Source organism: Gadus macrocephalus, chromosome 13, assembly GCF_031168955.1.
Source record: "Gadus macrocephalus chromosome 13, ASM3116895v1".
NCBI lineage: Eukaryota > Metazoa > Chordata > Actinopteri > Gadiformes > Gadidae > Gadus > Gadus macrocephalus.
The window spans coordinates 11714577-11737939 of record NC_082394.1 but is presented as its reverse complement, the minus strand read 5'-3'; the positions used below and the strand labels follow the sequence as shown (position 1 = coordinate 11737939).

At 40.9% G+C, this 23363-nt stretch overlaps 1 protein-coding gene and 22 non-coding genes across 24 annotated transcripts in view; 1 reads left to right on the top strand and 22 right to left on the bottom strand.

Moving 5' to 3' along the window:
• eogt (EGF domain-specific O-linked N-acetylglucosamine (GlcNAc) transferase) overlaps nt 1-23363 on the top strand; it is an 82505-nt gene that overhangs the window by 6159 nt on the left and 52983 nt on the right. For both annotated transcript variants that reach the window (XM_060069718.1, XM_060069719.1), the window contains 5 exons: nt 6418-6524; nt 6880-6983; nt 9038-9130; nt 9475-9546; nt 10598-10684. In XM_060069718.1, coding sequence (XP_059925701.1) covers nt 6418-6524; nt 6880-6983; nt 9038-9130; nt 9475-9546; nt 10598-10684 — 463 coding nt within the window. The remainder of the gene's footprint in view (nt 1-6417; nt 6525-6879; nt 6984-9037; nt 9131-9474; nt 9547-10597; nt 10685-23363) is intronic.
• On the bottom strand, nt 1468-1539 carry trnae-cuc (transfer RNA glutamic acid (anticodon CUC)). The gene has a single exon. It is a non-coding gene; the product is annotated as a tRNA-Glu (tRNA).
• Nucleotides 1951-2022, bottom strand: trnae-cuc (transfer RNA glutamic acid (anticodon CUC)). Its single transcript has one exon. It is a non-coding gene; the product is annotated as a tRNA-Glu (tRNA).
• trnae-cuc (transfer RNA glutamic acid (anticodon CUC)) lies at nt 2425-2496 on the bottom strand. Its single transcript has one exon. It is a non-coding gene; the product is annotated as a tRNA-Glu (tRNA).
• trnae-cuc (transfer RNA glutamic acid (anticodon CUC)) lies at nt 2887-2958 on the bottom strand. The gene has a single exon. It is a non-coding gene; the product is annotated as a tRNA-Glu (tRNA).
• On the bottom strand, nt 11561-11632 carry trnae-cuc (transfer RNA glutamic acid (anticodon CUC)). The gene has a single exon. It is a non-coding gene; the product is annotated as a tRNA-Glu (tRNA).
• On the bottom strand, nt 11843-11914 carry trnae-cuc (transfer RNA glutamic acid (anticodon CUC)). Its single transcript has one exon. It is a non-coding gene; the product is annotated as a tRNA-Glu (tRNA).
• trnae-cuc (transfer RNA glutamic acid (anticodon CUC)) lies at nt 12125-12196 on the bottom strand. Its single transcript has one exon. It is a non-coding gene; the product is annotated as a tRNA-Glu (tRNA).
• Nucleotides 16649-16720, bottom strand: trnae-cuc (transfer RNA glutamic acid (anticodon CUC)). The gene has a single exon. It is a non-coding gene; the product is annotated as a tRNA-Glu (tRNA).
• Nucleotides 17169-17240, bottom strand: trnae-cuc (transfer RNA glutamic acid (anticodon CUC)). Its single transcript has one exon. It is a non-coding gene; the product is annotated as a tRNA-Glu (tRNA).
• Nucleotides 17452-17523, bottom strand: trnae-cuc (transfer RNA glutamic acid (anticodon CUC)). The gene has a single exon. It is a non-coding gene; the product is annotated as a tRNA-Glu (tRNA).
• On the bottom strand, nt 17736-17807 carry trnae-cuc (transfer RNA glutamic acid (anticodon CUC)). The gene has a single exon. It is a non-coding gene; the product is annotated as a tRNA-Glu (tRNA).
• Nucleotides 18018-18089, bottom strand: trnae-cuc (transfer RNA glutamic acid (anticodon CUC)). The gene has a single exon. It is a non-coding gene; the product is annotated as a tRNA-Glu (tRNA).
• Nucleotides 18301-18372, bottom strand: trnae-cuc (transfer RNA glutamic acid (anticodon CUC)). The gene has a single exon. It is a non-coding gene; the product is annotated as a tRNA-Glu (tRNA).
• trnae-cuc (transfer RNA glutamic acid (anticodon CUC)) lies at nt 19149-19220 on the bottom strand. Its single transcript has one exon. It is a non-coding gene; the product is annotated as a tRNA-Glu (tRNA).
• Nucleotides 20559-20630, bottom strand: trnae-cuc (transfer RNA glutamic acid (anticodon CUC)). Its single transcript has one exon. It is a non-coding gene; the product is annotated as a tRNA-Glu (tRNA).
• On the bottom strand, nt 20843-20914 carry trnae-cuc (transfer RNA glutamic acid (anticodon CUC)). Its single transcript has one exon. It is a non-coding gene; the product is annotated as a tRNA-Glu (tRNA).
• Nucleotides 21125-21196, bottom strand: trnae-cuc (transfer RNA glutamic acid (anticodon CUC)). The gene has a single exon. It is a non-coding gene; the product is annotated as a tRNA-Glu (tRNA).
• trnae-cuc (transfer RNA glutamic acid (anticodon CUC)) lies at nt 21645-21716 on the bottom strand. Its single transcript has one exon. It is a non-coding gene; the product is annotated as a tRNA-Glu (tRNA).
• Nucleotides 21928-21999, bottom strand: trnae-cuc (transfer RNA glutamic acid (anticodon CUC)). The gene has a single exon. It is a non-coding gene; the product is annotated as a tRNA-Glu (tRNA).
• trnae-cuc (transfer RNA glutamic acid (anticodon CUC)) lies at nt 22212-22283 on the bottom strand. The gene has a single exon. It is a non-coding gene; the product is annotated as a tRNA-Glu (tRNA).
• On the bottom strand, nt 22494-22565 carry trnae-cuc (transfer RNA glutamic acid (anticodon CUC)). The gene has a single exon. It is a non-coding gene; the product is annotated as a tRNA-Glu (tRNA).
• trnae-cuc (transfer RNA glutamic acid (anticodon CUC)) lies at nt 22777-22848 on the bottom strand. The gene has a single exon. It is a non-coding gene; the product is annotated as a tRNA-Glu (tRNA).

Sequence of the window (23363 nt, the reverse complement as noted above, 5' to 3'; positions counted from 1 at the left end):
CGGCGTATTTATGCGTTTTGATGTGAACAACAACTTTTTTGAAAACGATATTGTGTGCACAATGTTATTTTTGAAAACGGAGGGGGGGAAATATTAGTTTCTATAAATACCCTGCTACGTATAAACGTGGCCTGAGGTGAGAGTCGGGAGAAGGAGAATAACCTGAGGGGCGCTGCTCGGACGTTCCATGAAGGGAACACTTTTGGGATAAATATACTGTACATATATATACATGGTGATTTAAAGACTGGATCAAGGCGCGGGCTGGTCAGCGTGACTGATGGTTCATCCAACCGGGACGAGGAGCCGGTGCGGAGTGTGAGAGACGGACCTGTGGTGGGTACCTCCCACCTAACCCCCTAGATAGGTTAGATTGCACTCACCCAGGGAAAGATTGGGAACAATGCTCAAGTTCAGCACATCACGTAGGGACAGACTTAGGTTACGGGCTGTCTACGGTCAGCATCGTAACAGCTCAGAATCCTAACCACTAGACCACCAGGGAGCTGCTAATCAACCCAACCATGTGACCTTCAATTGGCTGGATAAAGGACTATTTGTTCTTAATTAGTCTGCATAACTGACCTTCAGCCACATAGTGTATGTGTGCATGTGTGTGTGCATTAGAGTGCTGAACAGGACGCATTTTTCTGTCCGAGCCCAGCCTGCGTCCGATAGAGAAGTAACCGAGCCCGACCCCGACATCTAGATATGTTCGAGCCCGACAGTTAAGTTCTATTTTTTCTCATCCTAATGACATGTTTACATTTGTGTATATGAAAGTACGCCCTAATTAAACAACTGCAAGGCATTTAGAAAAGTCAAAAGATGAGCGCAACAAGCACGCGTTAACAGCAAGCACTCTTGTGCTCGCTATTAACGTGCTCTTGTTGCGCAGAATCATAACCAATTGAAATCTACACACGATAACGATATATTCCACAAAATGACACGAGGTTCTGTAGGACAGGTAGCCTATGAAATTAAAATTTAACACGAGTGTCCCCAGCAAAGTAAAATTAACGTTAAAACAGAAGCAATGCCGACTCCAACTCCAACGCCTTATCGCGCGGTTGTTGTGACCGAGCCCGACCCGAACCCGAGCATAATTTCAAATATTTGTCCGAACTCGATCCGGCCTGTCGGGTACCATCGGGCGTTGGTCGGGTTTCCATGCTCTAATGTGTGCGTTTTTCACTTCTTATTTCGGAGATCATTGTGATAACCCAAAATCCTTTCTGAAGTTTATTTTGGGTTAATATTTTCTATATTAATATAATTTTTATATTTCTGATTCCTACTGAATTAACTGAGGCAAGCTCCACTACATGTTAGGGAATTACTTTGATCTAGAAAACAATGTATCTATGCAATTTCAGACTTAAGTTAACATAAGCTGTTCCTGTTAGATTTGGGTAAGAGGAATATATGGAAATCCAGGTTTGACAAGGAGACAGAAAAGGTGAGTTCCCTGACCGGGAATCGAACCCGGGCCGCGGCGGTGAGAGCGCCGAATCCTAACCACTAGACCACCAGGGAGCTGAGGTCATCTTGTCAATGCACTTTTTTTTTTAGCATGTGTGACATGCTGACAGCTGGCGAGGAAGGGATTTGTGTGATGTAATACTGTATCAGTTACTGTAACTGACCAAGGATCCCCCCACCATCCCATTCTGTAAACTTCAGGAATACAGTGGATGATGCACAGAAATCCCAGAATTCTGAAAAAAAAAGAGGGAATTTGATGTAGGTCTTCTGGCACTTTTAGTTATTCTTTCAGTCAAGAGATGTTTGTACTGTCAGGAGATGTATAGGTTAACATCTCTTAACTTCTGATACAAAGGTTTTCAATTAGCATTTACATTTGTGTGTTTGCTAAGATGTACACAATAATTGAAATTAATATCTTTGGATAGTTGACCATTATGTAGAAAATTGCTTAAAGGGTAGTTCCCTGACCGGGAATCGAACCCGGGCCGCGGCGGTGAGAGCGCCGAATCCTAACCACTAGACCACCAGGGAGCTGCTAATTAACCAACCATGTGACTTTAAATTCGCTGGATATAGTACAATTTGTTCTTAATTAGTCTGCATAACTGACCTGCAGCGACATAGTGTTTGCGCATGTGTGTGTATGCATGTGTGTGTTTTTCACTTCTTATTTCGGTGATCATTTTGATCACCCAACATCCTTTCTGAAGTTAAATTTGTGTTAATATTTTTTATATTAATATATTTTTTATATTTTTGATTCCATCTGAATTAACTGAGGCAAGCTCCACTACATGTTAGGGAATTACGTTGATCTAGAAAACAATGTATCTATGCAATTTCAGTCTTCAGTTAACATAAGCTGTTCCTGTTAGATTTGGGTAAGAGCAATATATGGAAATCCAGGTTTGACAAGGAGACAGAAAACGAGTGTTCCCTGACCGGGAATCGAACCCGGGCCGCGGCGGTGAGAGCGCCGAATCCTAACCACTAGACCACCAGGGAGCTGAGGTCATCTTGTCAATGCACTTTTCTTTTTAGCATGTGTGACACGCTGACAGCTGGTGAGGAAGGGATATGTGTGATGTAATACTGTATCAGTTACTGTAACTGACCAAGGATCCCCCCACCACCCCATTCTGTACACTTCAGGAATACATTGGATGATGCACAGAAAAAAAAGGGAATTTGTTGTAGGTCTTCTGGCACTTTTAGTTATTCTTTCAGTCAAGAGATGATTGTACTGTCAGGAGATGTATAGGTTAACATCTCTTAACTTCTGATACAAAGGTTTTCAATTAGCAGTTACATTTGTGTTTACTAAGATGTACACAATAATTGAAATTAATATCTTTGGATAGTTGACCATTATGTAGAAAATTGCTTAAAGGTTAGTTCCCTGACCGGGAATCGAACCCGGGCCGCGGCGGTGAGAGCGCCGAATCCTAACCACTAGACCACCAGGGAGCTGCTATTCAAAGAAACCATGTGACCATTAATCAGCTGGATATAGGACAATTTGTTCTTAATAAGTCTGCATAACTGACCTGCAGCCACATACTGTGTGTGTGCACATGTGTGTGTTTTTCACTTCTTATTTCGGAGATCATTTTGATCACCCAACATCCTTTCTGAAGTTAAATTTGTGTTAATATTTTTTATATTTTTGATTCCATCTGGATTAATTTAGGCAAGCTCCACTACATGCTAGGGAATGAAGTTGATCTAGAAAACCAGATCAAAATCAATGCAATTTCAGACTTCAGTTAACATAAGCTGTTAATGTTAGATATGGGTAAGAGCAATATATGGAAATCCAGGTTTGACAAGGAGACAGAAAACCTAACCACTAGACCCAGAGGGAGTGTTTAAAAATGAACCATGTGACTTGGAATAGCTGGGATGTAGGACTAGTCATATAAGTATTGATTGCCAGCAACTTTGAGGTCAGGTTCACATAATATCCAGAGTTAAATTCATATTTATATTCATTTAATTTGCTTTAATTTGTAGTTGAGTCATGCTCAACTGCATGTTTTTAGAATTTGATTACTAGAGAACCATGATTCAATTTAATTTCTCTGTTTAGAATTTGCTAAACACAAGCGGTCAGGTTAAATTTGGGTAACAGGAATATAGGAACAGCCAGTTTCGACAATGAGACATAAAGGTTAGTTCCCTGACCGGGAATCAAACCCGGGCCGCGGCGGTGAGAGCGCCGAATCCTAACCACTAGACCACCAGGTACTTATGGTTTTAGGGACAGTGCACTATTTCTATACAATGTGTGACGTGCTGACAGCTGACGAGACAGGGATATGTGTGATGTAATACTGCCTCATTTAACTGAGCTAGGGTACTCCCCCCTCACTATACACTCCTGGAATACAGTGGATGATGCACCTTAGACATTCAACTTGGCAGATAAAGGCTGAATTTAGCTATGTTTTAATATGGGATCATGAATACGAGAAAGTGTATAATGAGATTGACATACTTATTGGTTCAGGCTTGTCTATACTAGTTGAAGCTTGTACTATTAAGGTCTTTCAGAGGTCTTGCCACCATATTGTGAATTTGCTGAAAAGTCATAGTATCAATCTCTCAGGACCGGAAACCATTGTTTAGAAAGTTCCATACTGTTGAGTTCTCTGACGGGGAATCGATCCCGGACTGGATGCGCGAGTGTCAATTCCAACCACTGATCAAAAACCAGGAGACCAGAAATTGGAGGGATGTATGACTGTTGGTCATTCATTAGTCTGCATCACCAACCTGCATTTTCTGGCAGAAATTTGTGGTTATTTTCAAATAATTTATATTTAATTCAGACAGAATTAGCTCAACTACATGATTTCGGAATTTGGTGTGTCTAAAATATATGTTTCAATTGCAGTACTCCATTTAGACCTCACTTAACATTAGCTGTTCAAGTCAGGTTTGTGTAAGAGGATTATATTGAAAGCCAGTTTGGTTAAGGACTGTTTTTTTTCATTATTCACATTGCTGTTGAATACTTTGATATCACTAAACACAGTGGTTTGTATTTGATTTGCTGGGACATCACTAATATAGTTGAGTTCCTATACCGGGAATCGAAAGCGGGCCGCGGCGGTGAGAGCGCCGAATCCTAACCACAAGACCACCAGGGAGCATTTGAGCCTACTTTAGAGAGCTGGTATCATTTAACTTAGAATAGGTGGGATGTAGGAATATTGGTTTTTAATTAGTCTGCATAACTGACTGGTAGCCTGGAATCATTTCTGAAGAGGAAGCCGATGACCTGTCTATTTGCATTGGAATATGTCTTTAAACGGCACTCTTTGCCTCTCTCAGTTCCAACACATTTGAACTTCATCATCATAAAATGTTGCCAAATAGGTCAGTTCATATCATCACCTCTTTTGTATGTTAATTCTGAACCATTGCTTTGCAATGACTTAGTACAATGACTACAAAGGAAACTTGCATATCAACAGGCAAATAGAAAAAACAAGTGGGTTTAATAGAGTACTAAAAATGTCTTCCCGCCTTAAAGAGAGAAAGTGGAGAAGTGATTTTGTTTAACAGATAGTCTTGACTTACTAAAACAAAACCTTTTCGGCCAAACACCTTCTGGAAACCAAAAATGAATGGAACCCAGAGATTTAAAGTATGTTGCGTGCCATTGGCATTCTCTTCATCATAAATACAAGTACAGTCCCCGTTCAAAACGTGCCTGTTCGGAAAGGGCCGTTTGCTTGGCCTCCCGTATTTCTGCTTGCAGCTTTCTCGAGGGCCACTGATTCATACAACTTCCCAGTGGTCACTGCCCTACCTTTCCCAGCAAAACACCAGTCCACTGGGAAGTCAATCAACTGAACGGTTGTTGATGGGAACTGAGGGACATACAGACATACAGAGACTCCAAGTACAGTGACCACGTGAACTGAAGCCCCGCCCCCGCTGCTTCACAGAGCCACGCTGGTTGTTGGTTTTTTTCAAAGTTTATTAATAGCGTGCCTTGTTTCCAAATATGTAGACAATGCACTTCCTTAGGTCCCCGGCAGTACACGGCCCAAGTGTGAAGTAGATCAGATGAACAGATGTCGAGATATGTGAATGACATACATACAAACACACACAAACAGAGGCCATTCACTTTAGTAGTTGATTGTTAGTTTGCTAAATTAGTGTTATAAGTCAGTATATTTGTGACCGCCCTGGTCACTGGTGCATATCGATGGGTCTCAACAGCTTGATTCTTTATTGTTTATTAAATCCTATACAAGCCTAATTACAAAGGGTAATGAAGGTTCAATTGAAGTTCCCCGTCTGGAAGTTATTCTCTTGAACAAAACAAATGGCTCATTGAGGTAGGACAGATTTCTTTCGGAATGGTCTTGGTATGGACAAAAAAACATGATATTGGACAGTGACTGAAGTTTCTCACATCGCTGCTAATTCTTTTTCCTAATATCATGTGGCATCTGAGGAAATGTGTGTGAAACTTTGTCCAACGTGTTAACAAGACTGATCTGAGGTAAGTCGGCTCTCAATGAGCGTTCGAGATTAGGAAGCAAAAACATTGAACATCAAACTTGAGTTCATCTTCTGGGAAAACATTGTGTTTGTTTCAGTCGTCTAAAAGAACCCAAATCTCTTATACGAATGAATGACATTATACGGTAAGTTTTAATCAAAAACCAAACTGGCACCAAACGTGTGTGCAAACGTGTGTGTGTTGAGGTCTTCTCATATACTCAAGACCAGTGCTTCATCTGTTAAACCCACACATTCAAGCGGGTAGCCTGGCTATAATTGAAATGGAAAGCCCAGCCGTGCTGCGCTTCCAGTCGAGCAGGTCCAGTATCATCCATCTTTATTCCGTACAGTTAATAACAAAACATAACTAATCCCTGTCCCTATATGATCCCTATCCTGAAGGTATGCAGAGCTGCAGACGTACACGGAGCTGGACCTTCAGCCCATAGACGATGGGCTATGTGACCTGGTCATTGAAAAACCCACTGTGTTCATGAAGCTGGACGCTGGTACACACCTCCTTACCTCTGGGGTTTAGTTCAGAGAATGGGGCGTATTGGATAACGCATTCAAACACACAACCCTACGGTGAAGCTTTTGGGCTTGAAATCAAACTGGAAGCACAGTGCCTTTTTATACACGGGTGTACATTATGGACAGGGCTCTCTTGTAAAAGAGATTTCTAATCTCAATGAGACTTCTCCTGGTTAAAAGTAAAAGAGATTTCTAATCTCAATGAGACTTCTCCTGGTTAAAATTATACTTTACTTCTGCTTTATTTTTGTACATTTATGTACACTCAATGTATAAGGTGTTCACATCCAGTTGCAGGTGGAAACCCATTATGTCTCTTTGTTCTTGTAGGAGTGAACATGTACCACCACTTTTGTGACTTTGTCAACCTGTACGTCTCCCAGCACATCAACAACTCCTTCAGCCGAGACATCAACCTCCTCATGTGGGACACGGTGGGTCCCTCACACTCTCCCCTGGATTCAGGGTTTGTTAAAGATGGCTGATGATTAAAGGTCCCATGACCACTTTATGAGGTTTTCTAACATAAATATGAGTTCCCCTAGTCTGCCTATGGTCCCCCAGTGGCTAAAACTTGCGTTTGGTGTAAAACGAGCACTAGCTGGTCTGCTCGCCTTTAAAAAAACGGAGGCTCAAGCGCGCTGATTTGGAATGTCTTTAGGTATGTCGTCACAAAGCATCTAAGCTCCTCCCCTTACTCTGCCTGGCCCGCCCAGAGACGTTGGCCCGCCAATGAGACACGACCGTGCGAGCGCCACATGTGTGTGTGTGAATACAAACACTGTAATGCAAGTGTTTCTTGTCGGTTCTTTGACGTCTCTTGTATTTCCACAACGAGACTATAGTGGGGGTTATCTGAGCCATGGTTGAGAAGGAATCGGGGGAAAGGAACTTTGGCTTTGACTCGCTGAAGTACATGAACTGCGACATGCCGCCGGTTGCCGCGAGGCACCATCGCCGCGAAGCACCACCGCCCGGCAGCGGGCAGTAGGCAGCGCGCGGTTCAGTCTACTTCAGATTGATGTGAAAGTGGAAGAACCAGAGACGTCGCAGAACCCCACAAAGTCGTTTGTGATTCATAATATCGTCTGGAGGCGCACACAGCTTTTGGCCGTGATAATATGTATTATATGATATAGATATTAGGGATGGGCGTGAGGAATCGATTACTCGAGTACTCGAGTACTCCTCGTTACAAATGAACTCAGTTGCTGGACAGGCAAACTCGAGTTTGCTTATACACACACAAGTTTTCTGAAGCAAAAGTATGAATTTTCTGTGCGGCACGCCGGTGCCACTATTACATGCCGTGGGCACAAAGCAAATGAAATGTATCAAATTTCTGTGTGGCGCGTGCCGTGCCGTGTGTAGGCACGCCAGAATTCAAAAAGTTAAGAGATGGTGGTTAAAGCAAAGCGCAGCGAAGAATTGAAATACTTTAAAGTAATAGGAGATCATAAGTTGAAATGTAAAATATGTCAAGCGAAATCGAGCTACCAGAGTACTACAAGTACTATGCGGCAACATATGCTCCTGAAACACAACGGTGAGTTCGGGAAAGCAGACCCGCAGCAACCAAGTGTGTCGGCTATTTTCACCGCCGCAAGACGCAGCTGTAATCCCGGACGTGTAGAGAAGATCACAACGCTGAGTATTTTTTTTAGTTCATTTGCTGCCGTTTTATTTGCAGCTTTAAATTATTTGCAATGGTTAGGCTACTTGTTTCGTTTTTTTTTTTTTTAAACCATTTAAATTGTGAGACACATATTTATTTTTGTAAGGAAAATGTGTTTTGAACGTTTGCAAAAATAAATAATGAATACTCTGATAACTCTGACTGTTTTGATGGAGAATAAGCATTACATGTTTGGTTGGTAATATTGCCGTTTATCATAAGGCCTATTCCTGCTGCAGATGCGTTGCATTCTAAAAATAGATTTGATTAAACGAGTACTCGATTAATATATGTTATATGATATAGATATCTATGTAGGCTATATGATAATATTTAGATATAGAGCTCCAGGACTCCCGTGTGTTCTAGAATATTTACAGAACACGGCTAAAGGCTGTGTGCCCCTCGCCATTGCGATACATCCACTGTAAACAGTGTGCATGGTACCGTGGCTGCAAGCTGCTCAGGGCCACACCCCCACCCTCCTCCTTGACCCGCCTCGCTCCTCCTCATTTGCATTATAGCTACAGACACCAAAACAGCGCATTTGGGGGAAGGTCAATGTCCGACTGGCTCGGAGTGGCTGTAACTGCACCACGGCTGAATTTCGGGAACGTCTTTGAATACTGTGTTAGTTGCCCACTAATACCTATATTAAAGAATACATAAAATAGCATGTCATGGGACCTTTAAACTGCATCAGGCCAGCTCTAATGCAGAGGAAATGACAGTTAAAAGATTTACAGGCAACTTATTCTGAACGTGGTTGCTTTGTGACTGAGATATGTTGATATATTGAACAATGCTTTTCAGAGTTTTCATACGTATGGAGATCTGTTTGCTGAAACATGGAAAGCCTTCTCAGACTATGACGTCATCCATCTTCAGACCTACGATTCAAAGCGGGTAAATACACATCTGCTAGAGTTCTTTGAAACTATTTTAGTGATTCAGAGCTACTGGTCACGTTTACGAGGAATAATGCTAAAAAAGTATAATGACATTTTAATCAATGAGCTTGTGATTGTTATTGTAACACTTCAATATTATGAATCACATTGACTACAAATGGGTATTCATTTTTTTTTGAAAGGCAATAGGAGTGTGGCTACTGGAACAACTATCTACTTTCTGAGTTATATCATTTATTATGTTTTTTTTGTAAAAAAAAAAAAAAAGCAGTTGACTTCCTATTCATAGCACACAGAGAAACATTTGCTAATCATCCTGTTTCCTATTCCTACTGGTAGGTGTGCTTCAAAGACGCCATCTTTTCCCTCCTCCCCAGGATGAGACATGGTCTGTTTTACAACACTCCTCTGGTAAGTTACCAGAAAGGGAGAGAGAGAGAGAGAGAGAGAGAGAGAGAGAGAGAGAGAGAGAGAGAGAGAGAGAGAGAGAGAGAGAGAGAGAGAGAGAGAGAGAGAGAGAGAGAGAGAGAGAGAGAGAGAGAGAGAGAGAGAGAGAGAGAGAGAGAGAGAGAGAGAGAGAGAGAGAGAGAGAGAGAGAGAGAGAGACAGAGACAGAGAGAGACAGACAGAGATATTCAGAATGACTTGCATGTACACATTTGTATGGATACAGGGAATGTTGTCATTTATCACTTTTGTTTTGAACCCAGTAACCCAGGATTTGTGTTACTTCTGTATCAAACACAATTTATCAGACTGCTTTCTTCCTTGTTTCAGGCCATTGTTTTCTTTGTCCATAAACAGGCAATTTTTGGGACGAACTGTTTATGCAATGTATATAAAACCCCCGACTACTGGTCATGTCATTTAAAGGTTAATTCCAAGGTTTTTTGTGTAAAGCTGACATCTTTAGAATGTGTGAAGGCCTGGGGCACCCACCTTGAGCTTTGAAATATTGATTGCTAGGGTTTAAAGTGGAGGCTCATTATTGCTGCCTCCAGTTGAGTCATGTTTATAGACATAGTCCTGCATGTATTCATAGAATTGGTGTGAGGGGGAAGTAAAACATATCTGGGATTGAATCGGTGAGCATGGGGCTAATAGTGTGGCTGCAGACTCAGCTGTCAGGCCCCCACTGTATTAGGTGTTCCCCAGGATTCCTCTGACGACAAACCCAGTCTCACTATGGGAGGGAGAGCCAAGCATACATCAGTAAATATGTGATGTATATTCAATGAGGTAAAGGACACATTGTATGTCCTTTACCTTATCAAGCTCACCAGCCACAGCTGCTTCTTTCCCCGCAATTAAGCCACTCCCCCCTTCACGTCAGCATCTTGACCAGATTCGGTCTCTGAAAACATTTGTTGAGGTATAGATGTTGAGCTAACAATGTAATGTGTTCCGGTTTGACTCACAATGTCTATAAATGAATATAAAGAGGCTTGTGCTTGTGTTCCAGATCTCTGAGTGTCACACGGAGGGGATGTTGAGGGCCTTCTCCCAGCATGTCCTCCATCGCCTTCACATCCCCCAGGACGGGCCAAAGGTAGGGGGGTGAGGGGTAATGTTGTGTTCCCTAACCGGGAATCAAACCCGGGCTGCGGCGGTGAGAGCGCCGAATCCTAACCACTAGACCACCATGGAGCTGTAACCTCAATAAACAATGTTACATTGAGAAAGCAAGTTTTTTAACAGCTAAATTATGTTGAAAATTTCATTTTCTTGACATTTCGCTGTATAGGTTTAACATGGATGTCTACTTTTTTACGTTATACAACATGCCATTGAATACATGGACATTGGTTGACAACAGTGGTTCGTATTTGATTTGCTTGGACATCACCTAACAAGTCGTGTTCCCTAACCGGGAATCACACCCGGGCCGCGGCGGTGAGAGCGCCGAATCCTAACCACTAGACCACCAGGGAGCTGTAGTATCAAATAACAATGTTACATTGAGAAAGGAAGTTTTTTAACAGCTAAATTATGTTGAAAATGTCATATTCTTGACATTTCACTGTAAAGGTTTAACATGGATGTCTACTTTTTTTCGTTATTCAACTTGCCGTTGAATACATGGACATTGGTTGACAACAGTGGTTCGAATTTGATTTGCTTGGACATCACCTAAAAAGTTTTGTTCCCTAACCGGGAATCGAACCCGGGCCGCGGCGGTGAGAGCGCTGAATCCTAACCACTAGACCACCAGGGAGCTGTAGTAATTAATAACAATGTGACTTTGAGAAGGCTGGTTTTTAACAGCTAAATTATGTTATCTATTTCATATTCTTGACATTTCGCAGCAATAAGGTAGCATGGATATCGGCTTTTATTGATTATTCACTTTGCCGTTGCATACATTGCTCTCACTTAACACAGTGGTTCGTAAATGATTTGCTTGGACATCACTAATAATATAGTGTTCCCTAACCGGGAATCGAACCCGGGCCGCGGCGGTGAGAGCGCCGAATCCTAACCACTAGACCACCAGGGAGCTGTAGTATCAATTAACAACGTGACTTTGAGAAGGCTGGTTTTTAACAGCTAAATTATGTTATCAATTTCATATTCTTGACATTTCGCAGTCATCGGGTAACATGGATATCTGCTTTTATTGATTATTCACTTTGTCATTGCATACTTTGCTATCACTTAAGACTGTGGTTCGTAAATGATTTGCTTGGACATCACTAATAATAAAGTGTTCCCTAACCGGGAATCGAACCCGGGCCGCGGCGGTGAGAGCGCCGAATCCTAACCACTAGACCACCAGGGAGCTGTAGTATCAACTAACAATGTGACTTTGAGAAGGCTGGTTTTTAACAGCTAAATTATGTTATCTATTTCATATTCTTGACATTTCGCAGTCATAGGGTAACATGGATATCGGCTTTTATTGATTATTCACTTTGCCGTTGCATACTTTGCTATCAATTAAGACTGTGGTTCGTAAATGATTTGCTTGGACATCACTAATAATAAAGTGTTCCCTAACCGGGAATCGAACCCGGGCCGCGGCGGTGAGAGCGCCGAATCCTAACCACTAGACCACCAGGGAACTGTAGTCACAATATACAATGTTACATTGAGAAAGCAAGTTTTTTAATGGCAAAATTATGTTGAAATTGTCATATTCTTGACATTTCGCTGCAAAGGTTCAACATGGTTGTCTACTTTTTTTCGTTATTCAACTTGCCGTTGAATACTTGGACATTGGTTGATAACAGTGGTTTGTATTTTATTAGCTTGGACTTCACCTATATAGTTGTGTTCCCTATCCGGGAATCGAACCCGGGCCGCGGCGGTGAGAGCGCCGAATCCTAACCACTAGACCACCAGGGAGCTCCAGTATTAAATTACAATGTGACTTTCAGAAGGCTGCTTTTTAACAGCTAAATTATGTTATCTATTTCATATTCTTGACATTTTGCAGTAATAGGGTAGCATGGATATCGGCTTTTATTGATTATTCACTTTGCCGTTGCATACTTTGCTATCACTTAACACAGTGGTTCGTAAATGATTTGCTCGGACATCACTAATAAGAAAGTGTTCCCTAACCGGGAATCGAACCCGGTCCGCGGCGGTGAGAGCGCCGAATCCTAACCACTAGACCACCAGGGAGCAGTAGTATCAACTAACAATGTGACTTTGAGAAGGCTGGTTTTTAACAGCTAAATTATGTTATCTACTTCATATTCTTGACATTTCGCAGTGATAGGGTTACATGGATATCGGCTTTTATTGATTATTCACTTTGCCGTTGCATACTTTGCTATCACTTAAGACTGTGGTTCGTAAATGATTTGCTTGGACATCACTAATAATAAAGTGTTCCCTAACCGGGAATCGAACACGGGCCGCGGCGGTGAGAGCGCCGAATCCTAACCACTAGACCACCAGGGAACTGTAGTCACAATATACAATGTTACATTGAGAAAGCAAGTTTTTTAACAGCAAAATTATGTTGAAAATGTCATATTCTTGACATTTCGCTGCAAAGGTTCAACATGGTTGTCTACTTTTTTTCGTTATTCAACTTCCCGTTGAATACTTGGACATTGGTTGATAACAGTGGTTCGTATTTTATTAGGTTGGACTTCACCTATATTTTGTGTTCCCTAACCAGGAATCGAACCCGGGCCGCGGCGGTGAGAGCGCCGAATCCTAACCACTAGACCACCAGGGAGCTGTAGTATCAATTAACAATGTGACTTTGAGAAGGCTGGTTTTTAACAGCTAAATTATGTTATCTATTTCATATTCTTGACATTTCGCAGTCATAGGGTAACATGGATATCGGCTTTCATTGATTATTCACTTTGCCGTTGCATACTTTGCTATCACTTAAGACTGTGGTTCGTAAATGATTTGCTTGGACATCACTAATAATAAAGTGTTCCCTAACCGGGAATCGAACGCAGGCCGCAGCGGTGAGAGCACCGAATCCTAACCACTAGACCACCAGGGAACAGTAGTCACAATATACAATGTTACATTGAGAAAGCAAGTTTTTTAACAGCAAAATTATGTTGAAAATGTCATATTCTTGACATTTCGCTGCAAAGGTTCAACATGGTTGTCTACATTATTTCATTATTCAACTTGCAGTTGAATACTTGGACATTGGTTGATAACATTGGTTCGTATTTTATTAGCTTGGACTTCACCTATATAGTTGTGTTCCCTAACCGGGAATCGAACCCGGGCCGCGGCGGTGAGAGCGCTGAATCCTAACCACTAGACCACCAGGGAGCTGTAGTATTAAATTACAATGTGACTTTCAGAAGGCTGCTTTTTAACAGCTAAATTATGTTATCTATTTCATATTCTTGACATTTCGCAGTAATAGGGTAGCATGGATATCGGCTTTTATTGATTATTCACTTTGCCGTTGCATACTTTGCTATCACTTAACACAGTGGTTCGTAAATGATTTGCTCGGACATCACTAATAAGAAAGTGTTCCCTAACCGGGAATCGAACCCGGTCCGCGGCGGTGAGAGCGCCGAATCCTAACCACTAGACCACCAGGGAGCAGTAGTATCAACTAACAATGTGACTTTGAGAAGGCTGGTTTTTAACAGCTAAATTATGTTATCTACTTCATATTCTTGACATTTCGCAGTGATAGGGTTACATGGATATCGGCTTTTATTGATTATTCACTTTGCCGTTGCATACTTTGCTATCACTTAAGACTGTGGTTCGTAAATGATTTGCTTGGACATCACTAATAATAAAGTGTTCCCTAACCGGGAATCGAACACGGGCCGCGGCGGTGAGAGCGCCGAATCCTAACCACTAGACCACCAGGGAACTGTAGTCACAATATACAATGTTACATTGAGAAAGCAAGTTTTTTAACAGCAAAATTATGTTGAAAATGTCATATTCTTGACATTTCGCTGCAAAGGTTCAACATGGTTGTCTACTTTTTTTCGTTATTCAACTTCCCGTTGAATACTTGGACATTGGTTGATAACAGTGGTTCGTATTTTATTAGGTTGGACTTCACCTATATTTTGTGTTCCCTAACCAGGAATCGAACCCGGGCCGCGGCGGTGAGAGCGCCGAATCCTAACCACTAGACCACCAGGGAGCTGTAGTATCAATTAACAATGTGACTTTGAGAAGGCTGGTTTTTAACAGCTAAATTATGTTATCTATTTCATATTCTTGACATTTCGCAGTCATAGGGTAACATGGATATCGGCTTTCATTGATTATTCACTTTGCCGTTGCATACTTTGCTATCACTTAAGACTGTGGTTCGTAAATGATTTGCTTGGACATCACTAATAATAAAGTGTTCCCTAACCGGGAATCGAACGCAGGCCGCAGCGGTGAGAGCACCGAATCCTAACCACTAGACCACCAGGGAACAGTAGTCACAATATACAATGTTACATTGAGAAAGCAAGTTTTTTAACAGCAAAATTATGTTGAAAATGTCATATTCTTGACATTTCGCTGCAAAGGTTCAACATGGTTGTCTACATTATTTCATTATTCAACTTGCAGTTGAATACTTGGACATTGGTTGATAACATTGGTTCGTATTTTATTAGCTTGGACTTCACCTATATAGTTGTGTTCCCTAACCGGGAATCGAACCCGGGCCGCGGCGGTGAGAGCGCTGAATCCTAACCACTAGACCACCAGGGAGCTGTAGTATTAGCTAACAATGTGACTTTCAGAAGGCTGGTTTTTAACAGCTAAATTATGTTATCTATTTCATATTCTTGACATTTCGCAGTAATAGGGTAGCATGGATATCGGCTTTTATTGATTATTCACTTTGCCGTTGCATACTTTGCTATCACTTAACACAGTGGTTCGTAAATGATTTGCTTGGACATCACTAATAATAAAGTGTTCCCTAACCGGGAATCGAACCCCGGCCGCGGCGGTGAGATCTCCGAATCCTAACCACTAGACCACCAGGGAACTGTAGTCACAATATACAATGTTACATTGAGAAAGCAAGTTTTTTAACAGCAAAATTACGTTGAAAATGTCATATTCTTGACATTTCGCTGCAATGATTCAACATTGTTGTCGACTTATTTTCGTTATTCAACTTGCCGTTGAATACTTGGACATTGGTTGATAACAGTGGTTCGTATTTTATTAGCTTGGACTTCACCTATATAGTTGTGTTCCCTAACCGGGAATCAAACCCGGGCCGCGGCTGTGAGAGCGCCGAATCCTAACCACAATACCACCAGGGAGCTGTAGTAATAAATAACAATGTGACTTTGAGAAGGCTGGATTTTAACAGCTAAATGATATTATCTATTTCATATTCTTGAAATTTCGCTGTAAAGGTTCAAATGGATGTCTACTTTTTTTCGTTATTCAACTTGCGTTGAATACTTGGACATTGGTTATAAACATTGGTTCGTATTTCATTTGCTTGGACATCACCTAAAAATTTGTGTTCCCTAACCGGGAATCGAACCCGGGCCGCGGCGGTGAGAGCGCTGAATCCTAACCACTAGACCACCAGGGAGCTATAGTATTAAATAACAATGTGACTTTGAGAATGATGGTTTTTAACGGCTAAATGATATTATCTATTTCATATTCTTGAAATTTCGCTGTAAAGGTTCAACATGGATGTCTACTTTTTTTTGTTCTTCAAATTGCCGTTGAATACTTCGACATTGGTTGTAAACATTGGTTCGTATTTCATTTGCTTGGACATCACCTAAAAATTTGTGTTCCCTAACCGGGAATCGAACCCGGGCCGCGGCGGTGAGAGCGCCGATTCCTAACCACTAGACCACCAGGGAGCTGTAGTATTAAATAACAATGTGACTTTCAGAAGGCTGGTTTTTTTAACAGCTAAATTATGTTATCTATTTAATATTCTTGACATTTCGCAGTAATAGGGTAGCATGGATATCGGCTTTTATTGATTATTCACTTTGCCGTTGCATACTTTGCTATCACTTAACACAGTGGTTCGTAAATGATTTGCTTGGACATCACTAATAATATAGTGTTCCCTAACCGGGAATCGAACCCGGGCCGCGGCGGTGAGAGCGCCGAATCCTAACCACTAGACCACCAGGGAACTGTAGTCACAATTTACAATGTTACATTGAGAAAGCAAGTTTTTTAACGGCTAAATGATATTATCTATTTCATATTCTTGAAATTTCGCTGTAAAGGTTCAACATGGATGTCTACTTTTTTTTATTATTCAACTTGCGTTGAATACTTCGACATTGGTTGTTAACAGTGGTTGGTAAATGATTTGCTTGGACAACACTAATGATAATGTGTTCCCTAACCGGGAAGACCACCAGGGAGCTCTAGTATTAAATAACAATGTGACTTTCAGAAGGCTGGTTTTTAACAGCTAAATTATGTTATCTATTTAATATTCTTGACATTTCGCAGTAATAGGGTAGCATGGATATCGGCTTTTATTGATTATTCACTTTGCCGTTGCATACTTTGCTATCACTTAACACAGTGGTTCGTAAATGATTTGCTTGGACATCACTAATAATATAGTGTTCCCTAACCGGGAATCGAACCCGGGCCGCGGCGGTGAGAGCGCCGAATCCTAACCACTAGACCACCAGGGAACTGTAGTCACAATTTACAATGTTACATTGAGAAAGCAAGTTTTATAACGGCTAAATGATATTAACTATTTCATATTCTTGAAATTTCGCTGTAAAGGTTCAACATGGATGTCTACTTTTTTTCATTATTCAACTTGCGTTGAATACTTCGACGTTGGTTGTTAACAGTGGTTCGTAAATGATTTGCTTGGACAACACTAATGATAATGTATTCCCTAACCGGGAATCGAACCCGGGCCGCGGCGGTGAGAGCGCCGAATCCTAACCACTAGACCACCAGGGAACTGTAGTCACAATTTACAATGTTACATTGAGAAAGCAAGTTTTTTAACAGCTAAATTTTGTAGAAAATGTCATATTCTTGACATTTCGCTGTAAATGTTTGACATGGATGTCTACTTTTTTTTGTTCTTCAAATTGCCGTTGAATACTTCGACATTGGTTATAAACATTGGTTCGTATTTCATTTGCTTGGACATCACCTAAAAATTTGTGTTCCCTAACCGGGAATCGAACCCGGGCCGCGGCGGTGAGAGCGCCGAATCCTAACCACTAGACCACCAGGGAGCTGTAGTATTAAATAACAATGTGACTTTCAGAAGGCTGGTTTTTAACAGCTAAATTATGTTATCTATTTAATATTCTTGACATTTCGCAGTAATAGGGTAGCATGGATATCGGCTTTTATTGATTATTCACTTTGACGTTGCATACTTTGCTATCACTTAACACAGTGGTTCGTAAATGATTTGCTTGGACATCACTAATAATATAGTGTTCCCTAACCGGGAATCGAACCCGGGCCGCGGCGGTGAGAGCGCCGAATCCTAACCACTAGACCACCAGGGAACTGTAGTCACAATTTACAATGTTACATTGAGAAAGCAAGTTTTATAACGGCTAAATGATATTAACTATTTCATATTCTTGAAATTTCGCTGTAAAGGTTCAACATGGATGTCTACTTTTTTTCATTATTCAACTTGCGTTGAATACTTCGACGTTGGTTGTTAACAGTGGTTCGTAAATGATTTGCTTGGAGAACACTAATGATAATGTATTCCCTAACCGGGAATCGAACCCGGGCCGCGGCGGTGAGAGCGCCGAATCCTAACCACTAGACCACCAGGGAACTGTAGTCACAATTTACAATGTTACATTGAGAAAGCAAGTTTTTTAACAGCTAAATTTTGTAGAAAATGTCATATTCTTGACATTTCGCTGTAAATGTTTGACATGGATGTCTACTTTTTTTTGTTCTTCAAATTGCCGTTGAATACTTCGACATTGGTTATAAACATTGGTTCGTATTTCATTTGCTTGGACATCACCTAAATATTTGTGTTCCCCAACCGGGAATCGAACCCGGGCCGCGGCGGTGAGAGCGCCGAATCCTAACCACTAGACCACCAGGGAGCTGTTGTATTAAATAACAATGTGACTTTCAGAAGGCTGGTTTTTAACAGCTAAATTATGTTATCTATTTAATATTCTTGACATTTCGCAGTAATAGGGTAGCATGGATATCGGCTTTTATTGATTATTCACTTTGCCGTTGCATACTTTGCTATCACTTAACACAGTGGTTCGTAAATGATTTGCTTGGACATCACTAATAATATAGTTTTCCCTAACCGTGAATCGAAGCCGGGCCGCGGCGGTGAGAGCGCCTAATCCTAACCACTAGACCACCAGGGAGCTTTAGTATTAAATAACAATGTGACTTTGAGAAGGATGGTTTTTAACGGCTAAATGATATTATCTATTTCATATTCTTGAAATTTCGCTGTAAAGGTTCAACATGAATGTCTACTTTTTTTCATTATTCAACTTGCGTTGAATACTTCGACATTGGTTGTTAACAGTGGTTCGTAAATGATTTGCTTGGACAACACTAATGATAAAGTGTTCCCTAACCGGGAATCGAACCCGGGCCGCGGCGGTGAGAGCGCCGAATCCTAACCACTAGACCACCAGGGAGCTGTAGTAAAAAATAACAATGTGACTTTGAGAAGGATTGTTTTTAACGGCTAAATGTTATTATCTATTTCATATTCTTGAAATTTCGCTGTAAAGGTTCAACATGGATGTCTACTTTTTTTCATTATTCAACTTGCATTGAATACTTCGACCTTGGTTGTTAACAGTGGTTCGTAAATGATTTGCTTGGACAACACTAATGATAATGTGTTCCCTAACCGGGAATCGAACCCAGGCCGCGGCGGTGAGAGCGCCGAATCCTAACCACTAGACCACCAGGGAGCTGTAGTATTAAATAACAATGTGACTTTCAGAAGGCTGGTTTTTAACAGCTAAATTATGTTATCTATTTAATATTCTTGACATTTCGCAGTAATAGGGTAGCATGGATATCGGCTTTTATTGATTATTCACTTTGCCGTTGCATACTTTGCTATCACTTAACACAGTGGTTCGTAAATGATTTGCTTGGACATCACTAATAATATAGTGCTCCCTAACCGGGAATCGAACCCGGGCCGCAGCGGTGAGAGCGCCGAATCCTAACCACTAGACCACCAGGGAGCTGTAGTATTAAATAACAATGTGACTTTCAGAAGGCTGGTTTTTAACAGCTAAATTATGTTATCTATTTAATATTCTTGACATTTCGCAGTAATAGGGTAGCATGGATATTGGCTTTTATTGATTATTCACTTTGCCGTTGCATACTTTGCTATCACTTAACACAGTGGTTCGTAAATGATTTGCTTGGACATCACTAATTATATAGTGTTCCCTAACCGGGAATCTAACCCGGGCCGCGTCGGTGAGAGCGCCGAATCCTAACCACTAGACCACCAGGGAGCTATAGTATTAAATAACAATGTGACTTTGAGAACGATGGTTTTTTACGGCTAAATGATATTATCTATTTCATATTCTTGAAATTTCGCTGTAAAGGTTCAACATGGATGTCTACTTTTTTTCATTATTCAACTTGCGTTGAATACTTCGACATTGGTTGTTAACAGTGGTTCGTAAATGATTTGCTTGGACAACACTAATGATAATGTGTTCCCTAACCGGGAAGCGAACCCGGGCCGCGGCGGTGAGAGCACCGAATCCTAACCACTAGACCACCAGGGAGCTGTATTAATAAATAACAATGTGACTTTGAGAAGGATTGTTTTTAACGGCTAAATGTTATTATCTATTTCATATTCTTGAAATTTCGCTGTAAAGGTTCAACATGGATGTCTACTTTTTTTCATTATTCAACTTGCGTTGAATACTTCGACGTTGGTTGTTAACAGTGGTTCGTAAATGATTTGCTTGGACAACACTAATGATAATGTATTCCCTAACCGGGAATCGAACCCGGGCCGCGGCGGTGAGAGCGCCGAATCCTAACCACTAGACCACCAGGGAACTGGAGTCACAATTTACAATGTTACATTGAGAAAGCAAGTTTTTTAACAGCTAAATTTTGTAGAAAATGTCATATTCTTGACATTTCGCCGTAAATGTTTGACATGGATGTCTACTTTTTTTTGTTCTTCAAATTGCCGTTGAATACTTCGACATTGGTTATAAACATTGGTTCGTATTTCATTTGCTTGGACATCACCTAAAAATTTGTGTTCCCTAACCGGGAATCGAACCCGGGCCGCGGCGGTGAGAGCGCCGAATCCTAACCACTAGACCACCAGGGAGCTGTAGTATTAAATAACAATGTGACTTTCAGAAGGCTGGTTTTTAACAGCTAAATTATGTTATCTATTTAATATTCTTGACATTTCGCAGTAATAGGGTGGCATGGATATCGGCTTTTATTGATTATTCACTTTGCCGTTGCATACTTTGCTATCACTTAACACAGTGGTTCGTAAATGATTTGCTTGGACATCACTAATAATATAGTGTTCCCTAACCGGGAATCGAACCCGGGCCGCGGCGGTGAGAGCGCCGAATCCTAACCACTAGACCACCAGGGAACTGTAGTCACAATTTACAATGTTACATTGAGAAAGCAAGTTTTTTAACGGCTAAATGATATTATCCATTTCATATTCTTGAAATTTCGCTGTAAAGGTTCAACATGGATGTCTACTTTTTTTTATTATTCAACTTGCGTTGAATACTTCGACATTGGTTGTTAACAGTGGTTGGTAAATGATTTGCTTGGACAACACTAATGATAATGTGTTCCCTAACCGGGAAGACCACCAGGGAGCTCTAGTATTAAATAACAATGTGACTTTCAGAAGGCTGGTTTTTAACAGCTAAATTATGTTATCTATTTAATATTCTTGACATTTCGCAGTAATAGGGTAGCATGGATATCGGCTTTTATTGATTATTCACTTTGCCGTTGCATACTTTGCTATCACTTAACACAGTGGTTCGTAAATGATTTGCTTGGACATCACTAATAATATAGTGTTCCCTAACCGGGAATCGAACCCGGGCCGCGGCGGTGAGAGCGCCGAATCCTAACCACTAGACCACCAGGGAACTGTAGTCACAATTTACAATGTTACATTGAGAAAGCAAGTTTTATAACGGCTAAATGATATTAACTATTTCATATTCTTGAAATTTCGCTGTAAAGGTTCAACATGGATGTCTACTTTTTTTCATTATTCAACTTGCGTTGAATACTTCGACGTTGGTTGTTAACAGTGGTTCGTAAATGATTTGCTTGGACAACACTAATGATAATGTATTCCCTAACCGGGAATCGAACCCGGGCCGCGGCGGTGAGAGCGCCGAATCCTAACCACTAGACCACCAGGGAACTGTAGTCACAATTTACAATGTTACATTGAGAAAGCAAGTTTTTTAACAGCTAAATTTTGTAGAAAATGTCATATTCTTGACATTTCGCTGTAAATGTTTGACATGGATGTCTACTTTTTTTTGTTCTTCAAATTGCCGTTGAATACTTCGACATTGGTTATAAACATTGGTTCGTATTTCATTTGCTTGGACATCACCTAAAAATTTGTGTTCCCTAACCGGGAATCGAACCCGGGCCGCGGCGGTGAGAGCGCCGAATCCTAACCACTAGACCACCAGGGAGCTGTAGTATTAAATAACAATGTGACTTTCAGAAGGCTGGTTTTTAACAGCTAAATTATGTTATCTATTTAATATTCTTGACATTTCGCAGTAATAGGGTAGCATGGATATCGGCTTTTATTGATTATTCACTTTGACGTTGCATACTTTGCTATCACTTAACACAGTGGTTCGTAAATGATTTGCTTGGACATCACTAATAATATAGTGTTCCCTAACCGGGAATCGAACCCGGGCCGCGGCGGTGAGAGCGCCGAATCCTAACCACTAGACCACCAGGGAACTGTAGTCACAATTTACAATGTTACATTGAGAAAGCAAGTTTTATAACGGCTAAATGATATTAACTATTTCATATTCTTGAAATTTCGCTGTAAAGGTTCAACATGGATGTCTACTTTTTTTCATTATTCAACTTGCGTTGAATACTTCGACGTTGGTTGTTAACAGTGGTTCGTAAATGATTTGCTTGGAGAACACTAATGATAATGTATTCCCTAACCGGGAATCGAACCCGGGCCGCGGCGGTGAGAGCGCCGAATCCTAACCACTAGACCACCAGGGAACTGTAGTCACAATTTACAATGTTACATTGAGAAAGCAAGTTTTTTAACAGCTAAATTTTGTAGAAAATGTCATATTCTTGACATTTCGCTGTAAATGTTTGACATGGATGTCTACTTTTTTTTGTTCTTCAAATTGCCGTTGAATACTTCGACATTGGTTATAAACATTGGTTCGTATTTCATTTGCTTGGACATCACCTAAATATTTGTGTTCCCCAACCGGGAATCGAACCCGGGCCGCGGCGGTGAGAGCGCCGAATCCTAACCACTAGACCACCAGGGAGCTGTTGTATTAAATAACAATGTGACTTTCAGAAGGCTGGTTTTTAACAGCTAAATTATGTTATCTATTTAATATTCTTGACATTTCGCAGTAATAGGGTAGCATGGATATCGGCTTTTATTGATTATTCACTTTGCCGTTGCATACTTTGCTATCACTTAACACAGTGGTTCGTAAATGATTTGCTTGGACATCACTAATAATATAGTTTTCCCTAACCGTGAATCGAAG